This window comes from Mastacembelus armatus, chromosome 11, assembly GCF_900324485.2.
Source record: "Mastacembelus armatus chromosome 11, fMasArm1.2, whole genome shotgun sequence".
Taxonomy (NCBI): Eukaryota; Metazoa; Chordata; class Actinopteri; order Synbranchiformes; family Mastacembelidae; genus Mastacembelus; species Mastacembelus armatus.
Window position 1 is genome coordinate 18,722,628 of NC_046643.1, and position 23,819 is coordinate 18,746,446.

Below are 23,819 nucleotides of genomic sequence, written 5' to 3' on the forward strand. Positions count from 1 at the left end.
CACACACACACAGGCGATGTAGAAACAGCAGTGTTTAAAAACCCCACAGACGTGTGAGACAGACGTTAGCAGGTGGATTTAATTCTGGTGAACTTTGACCATAGGGAAAAAAAACAAAACAAAACAAAACAAAAAAAAAAAAAAAACAGCTTATTTGTGAGGCTGCACAGTAACTTGATGATCCTCAGATTTATAACATCCAACACATTAGACTCCACATTTTATGCAGAAACAATTTCCTGTCATTTCTGAGACTGTAGCAACCCCGTCCTTTACGTCAGGATACCACGCTGTGCAAATATCACAGGTAAGTGCTGCAGCCCTAACGAACATTATAGGAGCCATAACACACTATAAAGTGCACTGACATTATTGATCACACTGCAAGTCTCTAAAGCAATATTACAGTGAACGTAAGGCATTAAAGCACAGCGTAAAGGCACGATGAGGTCATTATAGTAAGTATTGATTGACAGACTCACTGCACGTCTCTTTAGTGACAGGCCGATTACAGGAATATTAAAGAACATCGGTTTGATTTTGGCAAATGTTCGAGTATCACATCAGCTCAGTTTGGCAGTTTAGCCAAAGTTTCTCACTCAGCCAACTTGACTGTACTCATGTTTTCCCAAAGTGGCCTCAGTCAGAGATCAATACCCCCTGATCAATAGATGACCATGAATATTTGCTTCTAACCTGACTGAGAAAGACTGAAGGAGAGAGGAGAGGAGAGGAGACAGGACGGAGGTGGAGATGGATGGATTGCCGCGAATAAAAGAGGAAAAGATGAAGAGTGTCATCTCTGAGACTGTGATGGACGCTAATGAATTTATGCATCTGATTTTGGGAGTGTTTCACCTTCTGGAGCTACATGCATGTGAGTGTTCTAGTCAAACTGCTTTTGTGGTGCTAAATTCAGTTTTTCTTTGATGCAGGCTTATAGTTGACAGTAGGAAAAATAAGATCCTCAGAGTTCACATTTTCATTCAAACTAGTGAATTTAAAAAAAAAAAAAAAAAAAAAAAAAAAAAAAATCAGCTTCACTCTTGTTGCAATTTCAAACAAATCAGAATAAGAAAAATCCTTGGTAATTCAGCAGACACATCCTAATTTTTTAAGGATTCATTTTCCATAAAAAGATTTTGCAAACCCCCACGGCACATTTATATATGGACATTTGACTAGTAAAGTGTGTTGCATTATATTAAGTAAATGGCAGAAAGTACTAAGAATAAAAGCATCCGAACATGTCATTTGTTTAATACTATGTTTACAGTGACATTTCATCTAAAATAGGAAAATACCATGTTTGGTATCATATGAATAACAGACAATCATATTTAAACCCACCTCAGATTTAAGGTAAAGCTAATGACAGGGTTTTATTCTTTGTGTAGGCGCACTGTGGCAGGAAAGGCACCGGGGAAACGGGGGTCTTACCGGGGCTGGACCGCGGAGCCAGCGAGGACTTAAGTCTCCAGGCGCTGAAGTCGGACGCTGTTCTCTGAAAGACGAAGGGGACCGGCAGGGGGACAAACATGGTCCTCTGTCGACCTGGGGGTCGTTGTTTTGTTTTTATTTTAGTGTCACTTTTGTTCTTCTCTATCCGTCGTCCTTCCGTCGTACTTTGGCCTTTCTTCCAATGCTTTCCAGGTTTGAGGAGAGCAGTTCGTGGAGACGCTGGGATGGGTTGGGGGAAAAAAAAGACAGACTCAGCGATTGGCTGCTTCTTCCGTGGGTCGAGCCGGTTTCAGCGGATTCACATCTCTCTGTTTTTTGGATGAGTTTACACCTCGGACGCACAGATGTGTATTATGGTCCCTTCACTTGTGCCTTCTCGGAGTCAACTAGTCCGGTACACGCACACACAACAATGTGCAGGACGCAGCGACGACTGTTTGGCTTTGGGAGGAAACGAAGCGACCAGTTGTTACCCACGGTGGCTGCTACAGGCTGCGGGTGGCCGGACAGTGGGTGATCTCTACTATCATCGCACCCATGTAAACCTAGAGCAGTTGGTGCTCCTCTCTCAGCTGCTCTCCACTGGACGTGACACGGACACAAATAGACTCCATGTATTGTGTCCGGACAGCTGTGCGTAAAGATCGCAGTGGCTCTCTGGCTCTGTCTCTCCTTGTCGCTTTGGTTTGGGTTGGGAACAGACGGATTTCTCCTCCTGCACTGTCATGAAAAGTACTGTCCGCCGGTGGATCCTCGGTATAGAAAAAAAAATGGAGGAAACTGTCCGTGTAAGACTGGAGTTGCTTCTTTTTGGTTCTTGTAAAGATTTGGTTAGTAGCTGGCTGGTCTGCTGAAGAATACGTGCACACAAAGCGACACAATAACAAAACGCAAAAGCATTATTTGGTAAAAGATGGAAATAATCACATCATAAAGTAAGGCTACGCAGGGTCTCCTGTCTGACTTTCGCTCCTCCCTCTCCTCCCCTGGCTGTTTCTCTCTCTGCCTCTTTCTCCACCGCGGGTTACTAATTAAAGCAAAATCAATAAATCAATAAATGAATAAATCCATAGCAATAAGTACACCTGTCCTCTGGCTTCCTACTTCACTGATGCGCAAGCGAAAGCAAGAATAGCGAGGAGGCTGAAGTGATGCGCCTTTTTACGCTGTGCTGTCTTTTCTTTGGCTCTGCTCCGCCATCCGCCGGTGTGTTTCTCTCTCTCTGTATCCTGCGTGTGTGCGCGTGCATCTGCGTCCCCTCAGTATCTTTTGGGAACCCCGGTGGTTTCGGTCCGACACCGCGCAGCCTGAACGCACTCTGGCACAGCGAAGCGCTCCGATGGGTAGACAGAGATACCCAACCCCCCCCCCCCCCCCTTTTTTTAACCCCCTTTCCCTTCCCTCTGCCCCCCTTTCTCTCCTTACCCCCTAAGCCCAACACACGCACACACGCGCGCACACGCACGCATATGCGGAAAACTACACAGATCACCATCCTCTATCCTCCTATAGGCAAAAATCTTTTTTGTCGATTTATTGGCAGGTGTAGTTCTAGTATCTGAGGTGCAGATACAGCAGGTGGAAACTTCGATGTATACCACAGAAGCCATTTGTAAAGAACATGTGTTGTACTGAAACATATATATAAATATAAAACAAGGATTATATTAAAATGTACTGAATCCCCAGATGGTTCCTCTATGCTGCGTCCTCCCTCCCTGACCACTATAGTCCCGTACAAGATGCGCCCACATTCAGCCAATTGATCCTCTGATTACTTCATAATAATGAGGCCAATGATCACATCATCACCGGCCTCCGAAAAATCGATCTCCTCTGCACAATGCGCGGACATGAATCCAAAGAGGGGTGGGGGGCTTTGATGTATATTTCAGCAGGTGGATCTCTCTGCCTCTCTCTCATGTAGATTTACGTGGGTCTGGCCAACGCAAGGTCACCTCATCTAATGCATTTCCCTCACACAGAGGTGAATAATCAAAGCCCGCAGAGCCACGGGTGTTAAATTAGTAATTATTTGGAAGGTCTACGTGCGTGTGCGCGCAAAATGTCAGTGGAGCTGAATCTAAATTGCCGGTGTTTTTCCTATTAAGAGCTGGCGTTATGTATGTGTCCGAGGAAAGGTGCCTCCCGGCCATCACCATCACCATCACCGTTACCACCTCCACCTCCACCTCCTCCCCCGTGCACCACCGCCCCGATCTGCGTTTACACTCACGATTATCGCCGACATAGATTTTTTTAAATAGAAAAATCCATACGCTAAATATCGCGGTCAATAAAAGAAAATCGACCAAACCACACGCGCCTCTCTCCTTCCCTGTATACACGAGTGTATCCGCGAGATGGGCCCGAGCTGTTAATAAGTTATCGATCAATTATAGGCCTCGCATATGGAAAGGCCTCGGGCTGGCAGCGCTGATGTCTATGCAGAAGGAAAACGTCAAACAGAAACTATCTGCTACAGATACATCACCACCCTCTGACTCTACAGCTGCAGTACCACAGATACTAATACTACACTATCTCTATTACCAATAATGCAGTAACAAAACTGCTATTTGTAGTGGACTGCTAACTTTACTGCAGTACAGTTATTACAGTTTTAACTACAGGTGTCAATGCATCTTTACCACCACTACCACTACTACTACCTACTACCACTACTACTACAAACAACTGACCCCTCTATCACCATTACTACCATTTCACTATTAGTATTCCTCTAACAGTAGTACTGCTACTTCTACTATTACTGCAATACACTCTATTTCTACTAGTAGAACAAATGGTTGCGTCTGCAGACTATTATTCCTCCTCTACTAAAATTACTACATCAGCTTTTAAAATGTCTGTTTCGATACTGCGGCGTCTGCTCTGTACCTTCCAAGTAGAAATACTATGACTTTAACTGCTGCTGTGGCCTCTACTACTACTACTACTAAGAATAGTAACACCACGTTTATGATTTGTAGTTCGGCTACAAAAGTTGTAGTAATAGTACTACTAATGCTTCTATACCATGTAATATTACTACTGTAACCACTACTGCTGTGGTGGCCTCTACCATGACTTCTCTAGTAATACTACAACTACTGGTGTAACATGTATTTCTATTAAAGCTACCTCAGGTATTACTGACAGTGCTGCTAATGCTGCTATTCCCTCTACTTTTCCCAGCACTAATATTGTGAATACTACTGCAGTAACTGAAGTTCTTGTTAAGCTTTTGTCCTACGATTCAGAGCATTTCCATTACCTGCTTTAGCTTTTGATCGTCATCTATACATGGACACACGTCACATCACAAAAGAGGGCCACCAATAAAGAGAAGCCCACTCCCTGCTCCCCATTGACAGATGACATCGTGTGTCCAACGAGCGAGAAAGGCAGGAAAAAGAATAGGAGCAGAGCAGGAGGAGGAGGAGGAGGAGGAGGGAGAGGAGCAGCCATATAAAGAAGCGACTGGTTGTCCCTCAAGAGCCCCCCTCTCCAGATGAGGGCGAGCGCAGAGGAGCCCTGATCCAAACTCCTTCCAGACAAAAGCAATTATTTCTTGTAGAATATAGTGTGTTTTGTGCGTCCATCGCAGGAGAGGAGGGAGGTGTGTGTGGATTTGAAGGAGAGGTGAAGAATATGGCGCACGGCGGGCCTCATCAATAGCAATATGTTCTTTTCCCTTCTGTAATATCTATCCTTTTATAACTACTCTGCAACCTGCTGCGATGGCTGCTTTGTCTGACATCATGGGCTTATAGGCCATAGTGGATTTCTGATCAGCTACACACACGCGAGCAGACGGAGAAGAACCTAAAAAGCAAACCTGTTGTTTCTGAATCCAGACCTGGAGCTTAACTGCTGGACTATTTACAACATTACTTAAAAATCACTGATGTTTCTGTCAATATTAGTCAACTGTTATTTTCTTTATTGTCTATAATCAAATCACCTGCACATGCACACACACACTCTGCTCCAGCAGAAGATGCTACACACACTTTATGTCTAAAATAAAAACATGCTGATAAATGACAGTCTCATTAGTTTTCTGCTGTTTTATAGCATCATATTATGGTGTGTGTGTTAATGCTGTGCTGTTTTTACAAAAACATATACCAATAATCTGAATAAGTGAACACTTTCCTTTCAGATTATTGCTCTCCATCTGTCCGCTGTGTGTGTGTGTGTGTGTGTGTGTGTGAGAGAGAGTTCATTGTTAAATGGCAGTGTCATGTTGACAAACGAGTTGGTTGAATTAAATTCTCCCTCATCAATAACAAGAGGGACCCAATCAATACCAGTTTACAATTATATCACCACCTACCCGTCCGCTACAACACACACACACACACACACACACACACACACACACACACACACACACACACACACACACACACACACACACACACACACACACCAAAAGGAGTGAAAGATAAGAATCATTACCAGGCTGTATCATGGGGCTTAATAAACACTATAAAATATTCACGGGCACACACACTGAAGAAGACAAAATGATAACTTTGGTGTTACATGATTATGAAAACACACATTCTTGCACACAAATACATGGATGTAAATCATTCAGATGACCCTAACAGACACACACCACCTCTGTGCACACAAATTATTTTTAGCTTCTGACATTTGATCTATTTTCAGCAACTCTCTCTCTCTTTCCACCTTTCATTTCTTCTCTATGTCTCTCTGCTTTTCCTCTTGCAGCCTGACTAAGTAATCAATGCTGACAGATTGTCAATAGGCCGGTCTGGTCCCTGCCAATACCTCTCCTACATATCCATTATTCCTTTTAAGGCCACAAAGGACAAACAGAGAAAAGAGTAAAACACGATGCTGTCGATGCAGCACCTTGATACGATCATTGAGACAGATCAATGCTCTTGCTTAGAGCTCATGAGCTTGGCTCGACCTCGAGCGTGCAGGAAATCACAGACAGCGTGAAAATTGGTTTGTGAATATGCTTTTTATCCACTGAATGTCATCCCATGTTCTTATCTTCACAAGCTGAGGATTTATTCATATATTTTCTTTTATTTCACACATAATTTTATTCTCACTTTGAAGATATTTTCCTCCTGTGAATCTCCCAGTGTTCATATTTCACACATGTTCTGCATCCTATTTCCTCCTGGATTGGTTGTAATGGATTTAAGCTGTAAAATGCAGGACAGTGCTAGCATGGGTGGGGGGTGGGGGGTGGATAGGTGGGTGGAATCTGTCCTGTACACACAGATTTGCCTGCTGGTGCACACAGGCCCTGACAGTACACACCTGCCACACACTGTTACACTCGAGATGGCAGGACATCACACATGCAAAATATTTATATTCATGCAAACACACACCATAACATGCATGAACGCTCGAAAAGCAAACTCACATACTAAGCCTGTGGTCCTTGCAGTTAGAGAGAGGCCCAAACAGCTTAGCTTAGCACAAATGCAGCATCAAGGCTCGAGGTAATGCCATGACATGGATGGAGCTTTCCAGCCCATGCAGCCTGGAGTGTGTGGTCGTGTGTGTCTATGTGTGTGTGCGTCTGCTGCAGACGTGGGGGAGATGAGAGCCTTAAACACTGAGAGGATCACACCCAGCTCTCCTGGACACCATGGAATACGATCAAGAGGAAAGGGTGTCTGTGTGTGTGTGTGTGTGTGTGTGTGTGTGTGTGTGTGTGTGTGTGTACAAGAATGATAGTAAGACGTACAGTAACTGCGCAATACTGTAAAAATTAGAAGTGAAAGGTGTTTTAAACACCGTCCTTTACAAAGTATTCTGATGCTGAAATAGCACGTCACACATCGGCTGTTATAATATTCTAAATTAATCCATTTTTAAAGAAACAGCAACTAAATTTCCCATAAAATAGATTTTCTGTGTTAAAATATAAAACTCTTGAAAGAATTAGAGAGAAATGTGTGTCTGAGCCACAGTATTATTATTATTCATATAAAAAATTAATTAGACAATAAAATGTGGAGTTTCACAAAGTTGATAGCTGCCCTTGTAACACAAGGTCTCCTCTGAGACGTGCATTTTATTCACACAAATCTTCTAATCCCTTTTCTTGTACGACATAAACACCATCGACTAAACTCTTGTATCTCTTTTCTCTGCGTCTTTTTGTCCATAATTATTCTCTAGCCGCCTCTCTCTTCATCTTTCAAATACACACACACCAAATGTGCTCATGCTCAGCCTGCATGGTTTTCATGGAGAGAAAGAGAGACACAGACACACAGCGTGTGTGGGTAGATTTAGAAGCGGGGATCAATGAGAAATGTAGAAATCAATGCACTTAGCAGTGGGAAATCAATGGGGCCTAATCGGGATGCCAATGGCACAAGTCAAAACAATTAAGAAGGAAGAAAAATGTTTAACAACCCCCCAAACCCACCCCAGCCCAATGCTTACACAGAGGCCGAGGAGAGATGGAGGGAGTAGAGGGTAGAAAAAAAAACGAGAGGGCTGAAATAATACGAGGGATGCTGGTAATGTCAGGAGGAAGATAACAACAATGTTTGGATGTGCTCACGGATCAACAGAATTTAATTCTCTTACCTTGTAAACTGCCTGCAAAGCTGCAACTGTGAATCCAGGTCATCAGCTCCCATTGCTCCACCTGTGAGCTCATTTCACTCCAAATAACCTGTAAAGACAGAAGAAGGAAATCCGTCTCAGAGTCGGGCTTACTCAGTGAAGTCAGTGTAATTAAAATGATATAGTTAACACATAATGTCAGTGAGCTGGACCTTGCAGGTTATAATCAGTGGAGGTCTGGTCAAAACAAGCTCATCAGCAATAATAAACTGGAATAAGTTTTGATCAAGACTCTTGCAGGTTGATAAGCTGATAAAAACAGACTTTGCAATCAGAAGGAGAATCACCATTTTCACTGCTACTCTGTGGTGCTAGCAGGCTAAGCTAGGTGTTCCTGATGTTCTCCTCAGCCACATCCTCCAGCTGTTCCTGGGCGATGCTGGGGTCTTTTCAGACCAGGTGGAATCCTGCATCCCGTCCCTTATTTCACGCTCACATGTAGATAAGATGTTAAGATGCCTGGAACAGTCATTCTCTGGGGCCATACACGCTCTGATTAAACCACTAGAACTACATTAGCTAAGCACTACAGCACAAAGCAGAGACACAATGCTAAGGTCATCAAACCACGCACTCTCCACTCTTTGTGCTGCGGCAAATTCTTACAAGTCCTCTGAGTCTACTGGTACCTCCCAATACCTTTATACTGATCGATTCAAGAGCTCTCTGGCATAACCAAGCTCAAAAAAGAGTCTTTTGAGAGATCCCCTTCAGCTTGTCCGCTCCCTTCGTTACAGGCTTCCAGGGCTGTTGCTACAATAGACACAGACAATCTTCTGGAAACAGCTCAGCGGTTCATTAGTTTTCCCACACTCACTAATTTGGTACCGCTGGTCCTGGACAACTCAGAAAGATGAGAGTCAAGGCCCTATTGCTAATAGCAGTACAGCTGGAAAGTCCAGCCAGGATCTGTAGGGTCCATGCACCAACACCCCCTGCCTTCCTTTGCCACCTGAACGTATTAGACCGCTACACCTGCAACTGTGTGTGAGCTGGGCCCCTGCACAATGGTCCAGCCAAGACCTGTCTCGAGGAGCGGGCCTGTTGCTGATCAAGTCACTCCTAAAGCGTCTTGGTCTTGTCCCTCAGCTGAGACCAACTTGGGACACTCTACCAAGGACGAGCATGATCCAAGAAGTAGACAAATAACTCCAACACAATAAGATGTCGATTTGTGAAGGAAGTCAGGCCTATACGGAACAATGTGATTATTACAAACTCCGCTGGGAAACATGACAGCAGGTAGTAAGGGAGAGAGAGTCGAAGATACCTCCTACGACTCATAAAATCTGTCGATAAAAATATTTCTGTCTTAAAAAATTGACTGATGGATATGACACTGCATTATGAATATACCCAAAGGCACACTAGGAGAGGGCGAGGTGGATGGTTAACAAGAGGAGGGCCATAGAAACAGAGAAGGAAAGTATCTGAAGGTATGTTAGGGCTGCATGCCATAGGACTGCAGTGGGGTTTGCTGTGCATTGTGTGTGTGTGTGTGTGTGTGTGTGTTATGGTGGAGGCGGCGGTGAGGTTGATCTGGGGCCAATCAATAGCGGCAGGCTGTCTTACGACCCCTGAGTTCCTCCTGGCTTGGCTGGCAGGCTGGAAATCAATGGGCAGGGCCAATAACTCAGGGTGGTGTGTGGATTAGTGAACTGTCAACTAATCAGAGTTACTGAATCTGACACCACAGCTATTAACCTATTGATATGACACTTGGCACCAACACATACGCGCGCACACACACACACACACACACTGATGAACACACACGCACATGGGAACACGTAAATAAATGCCTGAAGTTCGTATTTCCTGCACACTGACGCACAGCTTAGTTACACACGTGCGAACACTTACATTTGAACACACACATTTTGGGGAGGATGCACAGCAGGTATATGTAAATATCTGGATTGTACTTGCTCATACATACACAAATCTATGTCTGCCATAAAACACACACACACTAGTGGTCAAAGCAGTTTGGAATAAAACTTTAGAAAAATGCATTTAGTGTTTAGATGCTGCTGTAAATGCCAAATAAAAGAAGTTGAAGTAAACTGTTATTTATAATGATACTAAAAAAACACACACAAGCAAATGAGATCACTATGTGAAATCTGTTTTATTTATTTATTTTTCTACATGTGATTCACCCCCCACCCCCCAATAGAAAAAGCTGCCTACTGAGAGTGTAAAAGATCTTCAGCTGTTCAGACGTTAGTAAGTGAATGAATAATCAATAAACACTAGTTTAAAGAGGCCAGAAAGAATAGAGTTGTATTCAGACAGCACAGCACAGGCCCTGACCTCTTTAGTGGCCACAGTTCATTTAGGGATAATCTGAAACAAACCATCATTCAGTTTTATTACATGTGCCGTGTGGGTGCTGCCGTTTTGACCCCTGACCTCCAAGCAACTAATGGCTTTGAATGTCAGTGAACCTGAACTTTCAGTGTATGCCGCTGTTATAGTATAGTCAATATCTCAATTGTGCCGTGAGTGTTGATGATGCCTGGTTCCTGCACACTAAACAGTTTATACTAAAATCCATGGTCTTTAAGCTCTAGCATGAGAAACCACTGTGAACTGTAAACGGCAGCTGCAATTTGTTCAGAGCGTTACTGCATCCTGTGTGGTTGCCTTCCAACATCTTAACTAACCACTCGATTTAAGTCCCAAACATTTCTGGGAGCTTAAAAAGGTGAATAATCTCTACATGAAAAGCATGGTAACCTGAGTTCAGGTGGCTTTACCCTGCACTACAACCCCGCTTTTATCCACAATTCATATCCAGATTCCTCTGTGCTGCTTTAATAAATACACCCTCTGATCTTTTCATATTGTTATGTTCCTCTAGTGTGGAGCTATAGGCTTACTCTGTGTCAAGGGTGCTGCTTCGTTCTACATTATTCTCCTCTGTTCTTCTGTCCCTTCCTACTTTTTTTTAGGGAAGAAAAAGGAGATTATTTTGTGGGTTAATTCCACTGAAACCGCTCTGAAGTAACTTGACTTGGCATGTGCCTATACAAGGCTCCACAAAAGGCTCGAAGAATACTATTCAGTAATGGGGTAAAGCAGGGGAAGGAGCAGGACAAAAAGCCTGTGTGTGTGTGTGTGTGTGTGTGTCCGTCCGAGTGTGTGTTACAAGAGCAGCTGAAAGGAGGGAGAAGAGAGAGAACAAAATCACCTGAGAAAATACGACAGCTAGCTGAAGGAAGAAAAAAAAAGAATGGCTGAACAGGAGAGAAACTAGTGAAAAATAACCAAGTGCTGGGAGAGAGGAGACGCTACATCCTACAGAAGTAAGACATTTTCAGTTCATTCATAAAGTGACGGTTCTATAAACAAATGTCTCGATTAATCAGCTTCACACCAGTGGTTTGTTTGTTACTTAGATTCAAATTTGTGTACATTTTTTTGGGGGGGGATTTTGATGATAATTTTTTAATTTAATGATTGTATTAGTGTAATGTAAAAAAAATAGAACTTGTTCAGTACTTTTCTGTTTATATGTAAAAAAAATAAAAATAATTGTATTTTCCAAGAGGACAAAAACAAAGAAAAGAGGCGAAGAGAAGATGTTTAAAAAAAAAAAAAAAGAAAGGACTCAGGGATGTGTGTGTGTGTGTGTGTGTGTGTGTGGGTGGAGCACACTGAGCCACACATGATAAGAGCTGTAGAAAGAAAGACAGAGCGAGTCCAGGGCTAAAAGAAAGAGCAATAGAGGTATGTTAGAGCTTTGCAGTGGCCGAGAGAAAGGCGGGGGTGGAGGTGGAGAGCTGGAGGAGGGGGGTCCGTGGGCCTCCCACTCTCTCCGGATTAGGAAACATATGCAGCGGAGGAGCGAGGGAATGGGGATGAACGAGAGCTGGAGGAGGGACAAGAATGTTTTTCGGGTGAATGGGAGGGATGGAAACACAAGTGCTGGACCATGTGTATTTCCACCCTTTTTCCATCCTCCACCCATTAACTCACCATCATCTTTGAACTTGATTGGTGCACAGGGACCCAGAGGGAAGAGGCTGCTTTCTGCCGTCGCCCTTTGACTCGACTTCTTTTCTGCCAACACAAGAAGCATATGAGAAAACCGCAGAATAAGTCAAATGAATTCCTTTTATTTTTCATGTGACGTGTTTTGATCTGAACGCAAAGAGTTTTCATTCACAGAAAAATAAACATACATATTGTGATTTTGGTCGATCAGATTAAAGTTCGATTGAATCAATAAAAGAATTAAAACCACTCACAGCTCAGTAGCTTTTCTATTGAACGGTGAGATGAGATTGCAGACACTAATAAATCCCTGTCGTTTTGTGATGTAACTGACACACAACTATAATTTTTTCATCTATAAAATACATAAAAATGCAAAGTGTGATTGTACAGAGAAAAGTCCTTTTATTACATTGTGGGAAATAACTTCACAATAATAATATAATGGAGAGCCATTGTCCTCTACATGGGTAAAAGCCAAACAACCCAAAATAACATTTTTGAATGTGATTTAATTATAATAAATGAGTTCATTTCCAAAGTGAAGCAGTTTTCAGATTACTGCAGTAACACCATAAACACCAGTCATATTCTCAATTTTACCTCCTCACTGGTGCTTTCCTGCAGGCTACCACACCACTCGCTAGAGCCAAATGCAAATATCGACCCAATCTTGTAAACTATCACCTTACTCTGATTAGTCACAATAGTTGCATCATGACAGACACTTCAAACACAGCAAAAGAACCTTGAACAAATCAATATCTTAAAAAAAATCATAGTGCAGACTCAGCTGTGCCACAAATAATTTGAAAAAAACCCTTTTGGTGACTTGTATTATAAGGTTCTTTATCTCAGACGGTATGACCACACACATAACTCCTACAATTAAATTCTTCTTCGCTGTTAGAAACTATATTCTGAGAGTCACACACACTCCGTCCACAATAACGTGTGTGGAGATTTCCACTGGACTGTACACTGGAACAGTCTACAAGCCTGTGTGTGTTAGCTAATGCCTGCCTGTGTTTTATGGCAGAGAGTGTATTCTTGGAAGTGTCTATATGTGTGTGTGTGTGTGTGTGTGTGGGGTGTTACAGGGGTCACGAGTCAAGGTCAGGTGATAATTTGCTAGAAAGCTGCAGAGATGAAGGGACAGTGGAGAGAAGAAAAAATGATGGCGAATTGATACCGAAAAGGAAGAGAAGGCCAATCGCAGAGAAAGAAGAAAACCTGGCACCGCAGTTTCTCACCAGTCTGTCATTGTCGTCTTTCAGCTTGTTTCTTTTGTTTTGCCTCTGACATTTTTTCTTCATTTTCCTCTCTTGCTTCCTGTGGTCGTCGGGGTTTAGGACATTGTGGTGTAAAATGCGATAAACATGCTAAAATAACGTTCTTCTTGCTCCACCAGCCTCTATCCTTCGCTTATGTTTTATTGTCCACCAAATTTCTCTTTCCTTCTCTTCCTAAACACACTCTCTCTTTCTCCCCTCGCACAGACACACACAAACACACACCTCTGGCCCAGAGAGGTCAGCCTTTGGTGGATGAGGTCAGGCGTCTGGGATGAAGTTGACCTTTGACCCGCAGGGCGCGATCGCCTGCTTGCATCCTAACCAGCTGGATCATGAACCAGCCGTCCAACTATCCCCGTGTGTGTGTGTGTGTGTGTGTGGCATATGTTTACATTTGTGTGTGTACCTATATTTTTATATGTGTGTGTGTACATTAATGTCTGTAAATGCATTTTGTAACGGACGTGTTTGTCTGTGTCTATACTGAGAAACTGGATGCAGCTCAGTCAGTTTCAGGGGGACGGGGGTCACGCTGCTTGTTACTGCCGTCGAATAACAAAACAATATCGATCAGGCCGAGGTCATCCACTGATGAATCCTGTCTTTAGTCTTTCTCGCTTATCTGGGGTTAACATCTCATTAACTGCTATTATCTCCACACCGGTCACCACAGCAACAAGCATCGAGACTTGAGCTGACAATTCCCCGTAGCCTGCATCCTGCGGATCACACAGGCAATGACCAGATTATTGGAAATCAATCCAAGGGAGTTACTCTTTCCCTGGCCTCCCAAGCTTCATTTCCACTACTTATTGAAGGACGCTGGTCAAACGGCGACTACTGCGAGCGTTACACAGATGTCAATACGTGTCGTGATGAGAGCTGATAGGCAACAGATATTATTGTGGCTGATTATTTTGTGGTTTGTGTGTTAGGTGTTAGCTTACAAGACAAGAAAAAGGGAAGCGGCCACAGGATTTTTGGTTGAATCCATCTGCTGCATCATGTCACATTTGCTTATTGCAGCATTTTAAAGACATTAACAGAGTAAAGTGTCAAGCAGGAAACAGCAATGTAGATGTTATCAGTTAATTTGGAATTTATTCATTCGAGACTGGTGAGAGTCACAGGGATGACAGTGAACCACAGGGGGTCGGAGCAGGTCTATATATGAGAGGCTTTTCTTCCTTATCAGCCTCTGGACAGTCCTGATCTTATTTTCCATGGAGGAATGGAGTTGGAAATATTATTTAAAGCCAGGGTGGGAGCTTCTCTACGCTGCTCACAACTTCACCACTGCAGTGTGTGTTTTTATTATTATACAATTGCTCTACAATTATAGTTTGATCTGCTCTGGTTTTCATATTGATTATACTGAAGAGGAAGGTTAAGGTGGGAAGGCCTGTACTCTACCTCACCTAGAGGTAAATCTAGATATTCCCCAGTAATCAGGAAAGAACTGTGTAATAAAGTCAAACCATGAGACCATGAGCTGATAAATAATGTTTCCTGCAGGGGACAATTATTTATTTCAGGGCAGCAGATCAGATGTTTGGCTGCAGCTGAACTGTGCAAAGCAAACGATGGTCTGTTTATTCACAGAGAACAGTTTTAACACATCACACCGCTTTAAATAAACTAATGAAGAAGTTTGGCTTGAGGGCTAAATGCAAACAGATAAACAGGTCACTAACAACTAGCACGGACCGGCCTACATGAAGTGGTCCGGGTTGCTCTTTGTAATAAACCTGGTCCAAACTCGGCCTGTTCTCGCGTGTTTTTCACTTGTTAATAAATAACAACAAGCGGAAACAGTTTCGGGGTTTGTTCATCGATTTGTTTGTTTGTAAAGCTAAGTTGCGTTGCTTAGTAACAACATGTGCCGTAGTTTAGTTGCGTAAGTGTCGTGATATCGACGGAGGGACGAAGTAAAAACTGCGTCAGAGTTTCCGATGCGCATTGTTTACAAAGGTTCCGGACAATAAAACCCTCCAGGGGTCTTACCCGAAGATAAAAGACGAGCCGGGTCTTCCTGGTGTTGGCAGGGAAGGTGGTGGTGGTGATCTTGGGGATCTTGGGGTGAGTTGCGGTAACAGCAGAGTGCCCGGGTGACCTTTGACCCAGGGGTCAGGTGCGGTCGACAATATGCTCCGGGCAGCGTGATGAAAAAGGCAATAGAGTCTATAATAAAAGCCAATAATCACATAATGTCTTCGGTGACAATTATGATGTTTGGTTATAGGCTATCAAGTAAGTGACAGTTTACTGAGAATCTATTCCTGGAAATGAGGTAATTTAACGGGATTTAGTGCACTTCCTGTTTTTATAAAGGCTGGTAAATAATCCGTTCCTGCTTTTTATTTTACAGTATTTCAAACTAAACCTGTGTGTGTGTGTGTGTGTGTGTATTCTGATATGCACAAATGTAAGAATCAGCATAACAACCACGAGATTACGCTTAAAACACAATCTGGACAACAAAACGTTTATAATTTGGGTTAGAAAGCTCAGGAAAGTGTTGTGGAGGTCAGGGGACACTTGGCCCTGCAGATATGAAATTCTGGTTATTATTCATCAATTCAAATGAAAGTCAACCCGTCGGGTTTTAGATGGAAAATCGATCGATGACAAATAGACATTTGAAAGCCTTTTCAGCCACTATGAGCACATTTCTTTTTCCAGAGGTCAGTCTTTAGTCTTTATTCACCAAACAGTTGATGCACTGAGGACGTAATGTACAGACCCATTATTTAGGATAAATAAAAATGTATGAAAAAAAGAAAGGAAGAGAAAAAGAATTAATAAATAGGCTAAATATCTCATGGAGTTATTTATACTGTGATATTTTTTAGATCATTTATTCAAGCATCTAATTTCGTTTACTCTCACTTTCCTCATGTTAAAAATAATAAAAAATTCAAATACTTTCCTGGTTTTGAATATTTTTCTGTGGACTATTTTCTGTTCTTCCAGCGCACTGACGACAGGCCATTTACATTCACTGCATAAATCAAATCGTTACTAAAATCAGTGCAAATATGTGCAGAGTGAATGTTTATAATATGTAGCATCATTATTTTGCATTTATCGATACACATGACTACAAACATGAGCAGTTTCTGCATACTGGGGCTTATTTGCATATAAGCAAATATTTAAATTTGTCGAATAAAAACGCAGCTTCTCGCAGTTTGTTAAAATATGATAAAAATCAGTCGATGTTTTAATAAACAAAACGAAAAATGTCTTAGTTACATGAACATTTATAGCACAATTTAAATAACTTTAGTTAAACGCAGTGTATAGAGAGAGAGGGAGAGAGAGAGGGAGAACAACAGCTCCACATTATTATTATTTTTAATCTAATTTGAATTTATCCACAGACTTGGGGAGCAGATCAATGTGCACTAAACTCATCCATCAATACATTAAAGAGTAAAGAAAAGCTACTGCTGCTTTCTGGCTCCTCGTCGATCAGATGACATTAAAAACGTCATGACTGTAGATTTAAAATAGTTATTTTAATGAATCCAGGGTAGGTTCCTCATTATTTTAGTTTATTGAGTTATCCAGGTCAAAGGGCTGGTAGCAGAAGGCCTGAGATAAATTCTAATATCAAACCAATTAAATAATAAATTGGCCATAATCTAAATGATTTAGGCTAATTATAGTTAAATTTAAAGATAAATTATAAGAGGATTTATAGTTTGAAACAAAAAAAAAAAGAAGTGTGCGCAGATGTGCAAATGTGCGCGACAATCAACTGATGCAGCAATTTATTGATCGGGAATTAATAAGTGTATGAGGGGGAGCAGTGGCTCATTTAACCCGCGTCACTCTCGTCATGCAGGGGCTCAGATTGTGAGTGTTTACCCTCCGACTCAAGCTCAGAGTGAAAATCCCACTGACCTGTGTCTGTGTGTGTGTGTGTGTGTGTGTGTGACATCCCTGACCGATAGGATTTCCATTAATTTACCTGCAGCCTCTTAAGTTTTCGCGGAAAGCCAAACATATGTCGCGGGCGTTTCTCTGTCTGTGGGATGAACCGTGCAAAACAGTAACGAGGGAGGAAAGAAGGTTTTTGTTTGGAGTCAATTACTGTCAAGTGTTTAAGCGCGTGTGTGTGGGTGTGTTTTAAGAGCTGGCCTGCAGAGAGAAAAACCTGGATCACACACAAACCGACACAGGAAGTCGCATCTAAAAAAAAGAACATTTCCTCTTCTTTTAAAAAGCAGAAAGAAAGAAAAGGAGAGAAAGACGAAGCAGCGCCTCCCTCCTCGCCCCTGTGAGCGGCAGGGTGTTTCTCTCAAAGCGCCCTCTCCTCCTTTTAATTGATTTCTCATAATTAACTCAGTGTGTTCATCGATTTCCCTGCGACCGCCCAGCACTGCCTCGAGACCGGCAACCTCATTATTTCCACGTTAACCCGAATAATCCCGAACAAATACTGAGCACGTTCAATAACAATTAGACTCTGGACAGCACTAAATAATCCCCGTTTCTGTCTGAGCGGGCTGCACTGAAACGAGGAGCAGAGATTTATCAGACAGGAAGCTGATCAACATTTAGGGAAAAGGTGTGTGTGGTCAGCATCAGGGTGTGGATGAGCTGATGAAATATAATGCTGAGTTAGAAAAACACTGAAGTTCAGCCCACTGTAATGTTTACTCCTCCACCATTTAACCAATTAACCTAATTCAATCCTGTTACACACCCGCTCAGCCAATTAAAAGGCCTGCTGTGCACATCAGTCACTTTGACCCCAGGCAGTGGGTGAAATGTGGAGCTGTAGCGTCTCTCTGTCAGCTTCAGTGGCCTTGTAAAAGGGGAGGAGGAGGTCAAACAAGCCTGCAGGCAGCAGTTCAGCAGGCACTCAGCTCCGGCTCCTGCTCCTGAAAAACAAGGAACAAACTCCTTGTTATTCCTGGTTTGGATGTGCAAGAAAAGTGACTGAACCTCAGAGTCACTTCAGTTTTCTGTGCAGACTTTGCTCTCTAACATTTATGGCATAAGGAACCTGACACCTGATATTTGTTCCTATTTTACCACCAGCAGTTTCTTCATGATGACATGGCCCAGGTGTCTGCACTGATGTGTATGGATTTCAGTACTTTTGGTCTAAATTTAGCTAAATCTGACAAGTTTACATCAGATTGGTGTTAATGTGTGTTGTCCCTGATTGTGATGATAAATAAAAGAATACGAATCACTGTGCTGGAGCTTTTAGACAAGTTACCAAATCCTCTTCAGGAGCTGCGGTTAATCCAGGAACATAAACAGAAAGTGAATCAAATCCAGTGCATTGAATAAAAACTGGGCTCCATTTGCAGTAACTCACACTGAACATGCAGCACAAGTTGTGTGTAGAACAAATACAGCTTCATATTCTTGAAGCAGTACAGAATGACCATGTATCAGCAGAAAATATAAGAAGGCAGAGTCTGAAGGAAAGAACAGAACAGAACAGAAACATGACCAGAAGAAGAACAGGACAGAACAGAAAGGCCAGGTTAAAAAAAAACAAAAAAAAAACACTTGACAAGAAGAGACCAGAGCAGAGAAGAGCAGGACAGAAGAGAGACGAGTGTAACTGAATAGGAGATAATAGAGTAGAGTAGAATAGAGGGGGCGAGGGAGGACAGAAAACAGAAAGAGTGAGAGGGAGGAGGCGGGTGATGGTGTTGGTCACGGGGGGTTAAAAGAAGGAGGCGTCTAAAGCTTGTGAATTAAACGCTATGAGGCCCCGTGTCCTCGGCACGTGCACCGGGCCTCAAGAATAAAAGCAGCTCCGGCCCATCTGGCTTTTTAGAGGCAGGAAGAAAAGGGGGCGAGAGAGAGGCCGAGAGACATAAGCAGAAAGCAGGCGAGAGAGAAAAAGAGAGAGAGAGGGGTCCTGTGTTGCTCAATGGATAGACTGTGGCATTCACACTGCCAGGCATTTAGTGAGCTTGATTTCCACTGGGGGTCCGCTGTGGTAAAAACACAGTGAGTGCCAGCAAGAGCAGGTGAAGCAGAGACTGCAGCAGAAAGAGAGGAAGAGGATGTCAAATGGCTGAAGAAGTGTTAAAGTGAAAGAATTTTGTGTGACTGTGACAAAAGGACGAAGGCGTTCAGAAACCAGTTTAATGAACGGTGTCGTGTGAAGGTGGGCAGGTGTTCAGGAACAGCCCCAATAAAACACACAGCATAAATCCATACGTGTCCTTCAGAACATTTTGCTATACCTTCACAGTCACACACACACCTTACCTCTCCTGCACTCGGCATCTTAGCTGTTTCCATGGCGACTGCAAGCAGAAAAGGTGTGTGTGGATGTGTGTGCGTGGACAGCAGCAGCAGCAGCAGCAGCAGCAGCAGCAGCAGCAGCAGGTGATGAGGCTCAGCTCATGGCAGACAACAGCTCCAGCATCTGGGAAGGTGATTTCTCTCCCTTCTAATAAAAGTTGGAAAGAAAGAAAGAGACAATGCAACGATCATTAAAGGAGAAAACAAACCTCCGCTGGAAAAAATGAAGAGGACACGGAGTAAAGTAAGAAGAAGTGAAACAGGATGGTTTCACATCAGAAAAACCTAATTCCAGGATGTCTGTGTGAATCTCTACAAATCCACAGTCCAGTTTTTTGTTTGACTTAATCTGCAATTACATACAAAAAAAACCGTACATGTTCTGTGTGTTGGCCCCCGATTATTGATTTTATATATCTTCTACTGCTTTATTTTATTGATCTCTCATTTTCATCTGCTGTTTTTAAATCCCGTCTTCATATCATCGCAGGATTCTTTTATTATTTATCCATGAATGTGTTTTCCATCAATGCATGTTGCTACATTAGTTTGTTGTCATTTTTATATATTTACATTAGGTCTTTGCTACTTATCCACATGTTGAATAATCAAGCAGTGACAGCAAACTGCTTCTGTGGATAAGACCCTTCAATGTTAGTGGGAAATGACATATTTGTATTGTTTTGGGGCATTTAATGCCTTTGAGGGACAGCCGGCAGTGGAGATATGACAGGAAATGAGTGGAGGGAGAGACAGATGGGAAATGACCTGCAACAAAGATCCTCACAGCTGGATTCAAAGAGGGACGTTGCAGCTTGGGGCCCCAGCGACGACCGGGTCTATTTCATAAGAAACATCCAAATATCACTAATGAAGAGCCCCAGTCAGCCATGACAGTGTGACAGGGACCCCCTGAATCTGAGCCTCATTTGGTCCAAATGTCGTCTGGGAAAGGCCTTTACAGGTAACACACCTGGGTCGTCTGTGTCTGAGAAACAAAGCCAGGCTCAGAGTCATCCTGTGTGAATAAACTGGGTTAATTAAAGCAATAAACAACCCACAAGAGGACTCATAAAATAAAACGATGCAGAATTGATATTAATATTTTTCTGTAAGTACAAACACAATGTCTGGGATGTAGCTGCCACCAAGGACACTGAGGTCGTGTCCCTGGTGTTTCTGCAGCCTGCAAGGAGTTTAAACTCAGCACCTAAACCTAATCCAGCCCCTTATCAGACTCACTGCCTTGAAACTAATTATAAATAAACGCCTGTTCAAGAGAAATATGATTCACAGATTATATTTATTAGACTAATCACTACAAATTTCAGATTTTCTTCTGGGATGTGGGTGAAAGGTGTCCTCACAAAGTCTGTAAAATCCTGTTAATTTCTCTAATCACAAGTTTGATTCTAAGTTCATTTGCATATTTATATAGCATGTATGAGCATTTCTCTCAGAACCTACTGGACCTGCAGATACACACTCACTCTCTGTAACAGATTCAGTCTTTCCTGTTTTATTTCACCTTTTAAATCTCCTCCCACCTCGTCACGTGGCAGAAACTTCCTGTCTAACAACAATTATTTTGGAAATCATTATAAGGAAACGATAGAGCAGAAAGCAGGAGCAGAGAGAAAATAGAGAGATAATCTCCTTAAAGCAGCCACGTCATCTTGAGGGACCGAATGGGGGTCGTGCGGGTCTTTATACATAAGGAAGGAGCTGAGAAGGTCGTTGAACATCCTGACCTCAGGTACAGAGCAGATCTTCTCTGTAACATCCCTCTGATGTTTTTCTGCTTCTTCCTTATTTCTTACACGGTCTGAAACGCACAGACTGAGACTGTTCAGACTTTCGTTAAGGCAGAAACGTTTAACGTGAGTGCAGATTCAAACCCAGCTCATTGGTTCATGTCTGTACAGGTCCTGGCTCAGGCGGTTGCGGCCCGAGGGCTTAGAGCGCCACCGCGTGGCCACAGGGCTGAACTGCGCCTGTTTGTCCCAAGGTGTCCCGGATGCCACTTTCACCTGTGCCCTGAAGTTCTTCTTCCTCATCGTCCTCAGTTTGTCTGTGCTCAGGTAAGCTGACTGTACTTCTACAGGGGTGAGCAGAAGCAGCTGGGACACATTAGTTAGGGCTGATTTTCATCATCACTTAGTGTGAGGTTTGTTTTTGCTGATTATTAGTCTCTAAAATATCAAACAACAGATTCAAACTTGACCGTTAAAAACAAAGAAGCAGAAAAACTTCACATTTGAGAAACTGACGTGAAAATGACTGAATTTCTTTCTCACTGAATAATAATTAATAACTTCCAGCTTCAGTTTACTACAACACAGTTCAACTCATGACTTCACACCATAACATCCACACACAGCAGACAAATAATTCTCCATATAATAAACCTCTGCTATGTATCTAATGTTTCCTTTTGACAGTGATATCATTCTTGGACAACATTTACCAAGTGATCATCCCACAAACGGTGAGTATTTGAGGTTGAATATAACTTTAAAGCAGAGAGGAATTTGTTTCAAATGAAATTCTTCTATTAGATTATTTCTTTTTAAATAAAAACGACATTGTTCTTTTCTCACCCTGCAGAATCTTTCTCCTGGGCTTTCATCACACCACTCGTGATCTTTGGTGAGGGTCTGTTTTGTGCTGGATTTGTATTTATTTCCTGCCACAAAGTGTTTTTGCAGGCGACAGTAACAGTAGCACTGAAATGTGTCTGAAATCAGCCTCACCAGTGTGGCTGTCCAAGCTGCACAGGCACTGTTTGATAACCCTGCAATGGTAATGCAGGATATTGGAGAGGAAGAGGCTGGGGGTCTGCAGCTCTGAGAGATTGGCTTTGCACGGACGCCTTGTGACTTTAAGATCCTATTTGGTCCAGTGGCTTAAAATCTAAAAAAGGAAATCTTGGTACTAAGGTGCTTTTGACCAGATAAGTCAAACTGGATGTGAATTTGTATTCTGCACCACAGCCTGTCAACATTTCTCACTTCTCTAAACACTGAAGCTTCCACTGTTACATCCAAACAGAATCGAGCACAGTCACCGGATCATAAACACCAGTGAAATCTAATCAGTTCTGCAGTGAATTTGACCTTTGTGAAGCTTTTAAAGTATATTTGCTGTTAACAATAAATTCAAACATGCACTTAATGTGAATTGTTGCACTGACCAGGTTTTATATTACGAGGGGTGTAATTATTTAATATGTCTGCATTAACTGATCCTCATGTCCGATCAACAACCCAAAGATCTTCAGTTTATTATGAAGGAAGACGGAGAAGCAGAACTGAAACACGGCATTTAAATGAATCAAATACCACATAAGTTTGCAATCATTGATCAGTTAATTGATAAATTGCTGAATGAACTGTTTGAGCTCCGTTATACTGTTATAAATGTGGTAAGTGGACAAAATATTAGGGACACTTTGCATTATACAGCCTCAAAATGTCTCTTTACCTTAAATACAATAAGTTTTATGATTTTTGTCATGTTCAGTGAATAAATCAGCTCTTATCAGTGGGTGTGAACTGTGCTGCTGTGGTGATTTTACCTGAATTCTGGTTTTCTTCGTTGTGTCCTGCAGCTGCTGTGGTTTGTATCAGCGTTTCCATGAAGAAGAAAACTGGTTCAGCACCACCGAGGAAAGAGGAAGTGAAAACAATCTCAGCGTCCATCCAGCAGCTTTAATTAAACACAGCGTAACTGTAAACACAAAGGCTGCTGTGCCCATGAAACAGGACCAGGTGAAGCTTTTATATGTGAAAACTCTGCTACTGTATGATCGAAATATGAGATGGAGATTGATTTTGACTTTATGTGATGCATGTACACACCTGATGATGGTTTCCATCCACAGTAACAGATGCTGCGGCCTTTTTAAATCAATTCATTAAAGACGTGATAGAACAAGTCACTAAAATGTTGCCCATTTACTTCATTTACAGTAAATACACCAACAATATATTAACACTGAGTAAATCAACACTGATCAGGCCAGGAAGTGTTTTACAAAATGTAATTTTTACCAAGAGAGATACTACACACAGTAAATAAAGACACAGACATACCCAATAAATAAAAATACTCAACTCCAGTGTAGAAAGTTAT

General features: G+C 42.3%; 1 protein-coding gene and 1 long non-coding RNA gene across 6 annotated transcripts in view; both read right to left on the minus strand.

Moving 5' to 3' along the window:
- Positions 1-12,120, minus strand: part of pou2f2a (POU class 2 homeobox 2a) — a 63,764-nt gene extending 51,644 nt beyond the window's left edge. For 4 of the 5 annotated variants that reach the window (XM_026299551.1, XM_026299552.1, XM_026299548.1 and 1 more), the window contains exon 1: positions 1,441-1,909. In XM_026299551.1, the coding sequence (XP_026155336.1) occupies positions 1,441-1,540 (100 nt within the window). In that variant the 5' untranslated portion in view covers positions 1,541-1,909. Of the gene's footprint in view, positions 1-1,440; positions 1,910-8,064; positions 8,153-12,087 lie in introns of those variants that run through there. The other variant, XM_026299549.1, reaches the window with a different exon arrangement.
- A 4,754-nt stretch (positions 12,121-16,874) lies between these two features.
- On the minus strand, positions 16,875-23,391 carry LOC113125950 (uncharacterized). The gene is made up of 4 exons (XR_003295223.1): positions 23,263-23,391; positions 20,454-20,673; positions 19,650-19,833; positions 16,875-18,292 (listed from the first exon to the last, which is right to left on the minus strand). It is a non-coding gene; the product is annotated as an uncharacterized LOC113125950 (long non-coding RNA).
- Positions 23,392-23,819: the final 428 nt, after the last annotated feature.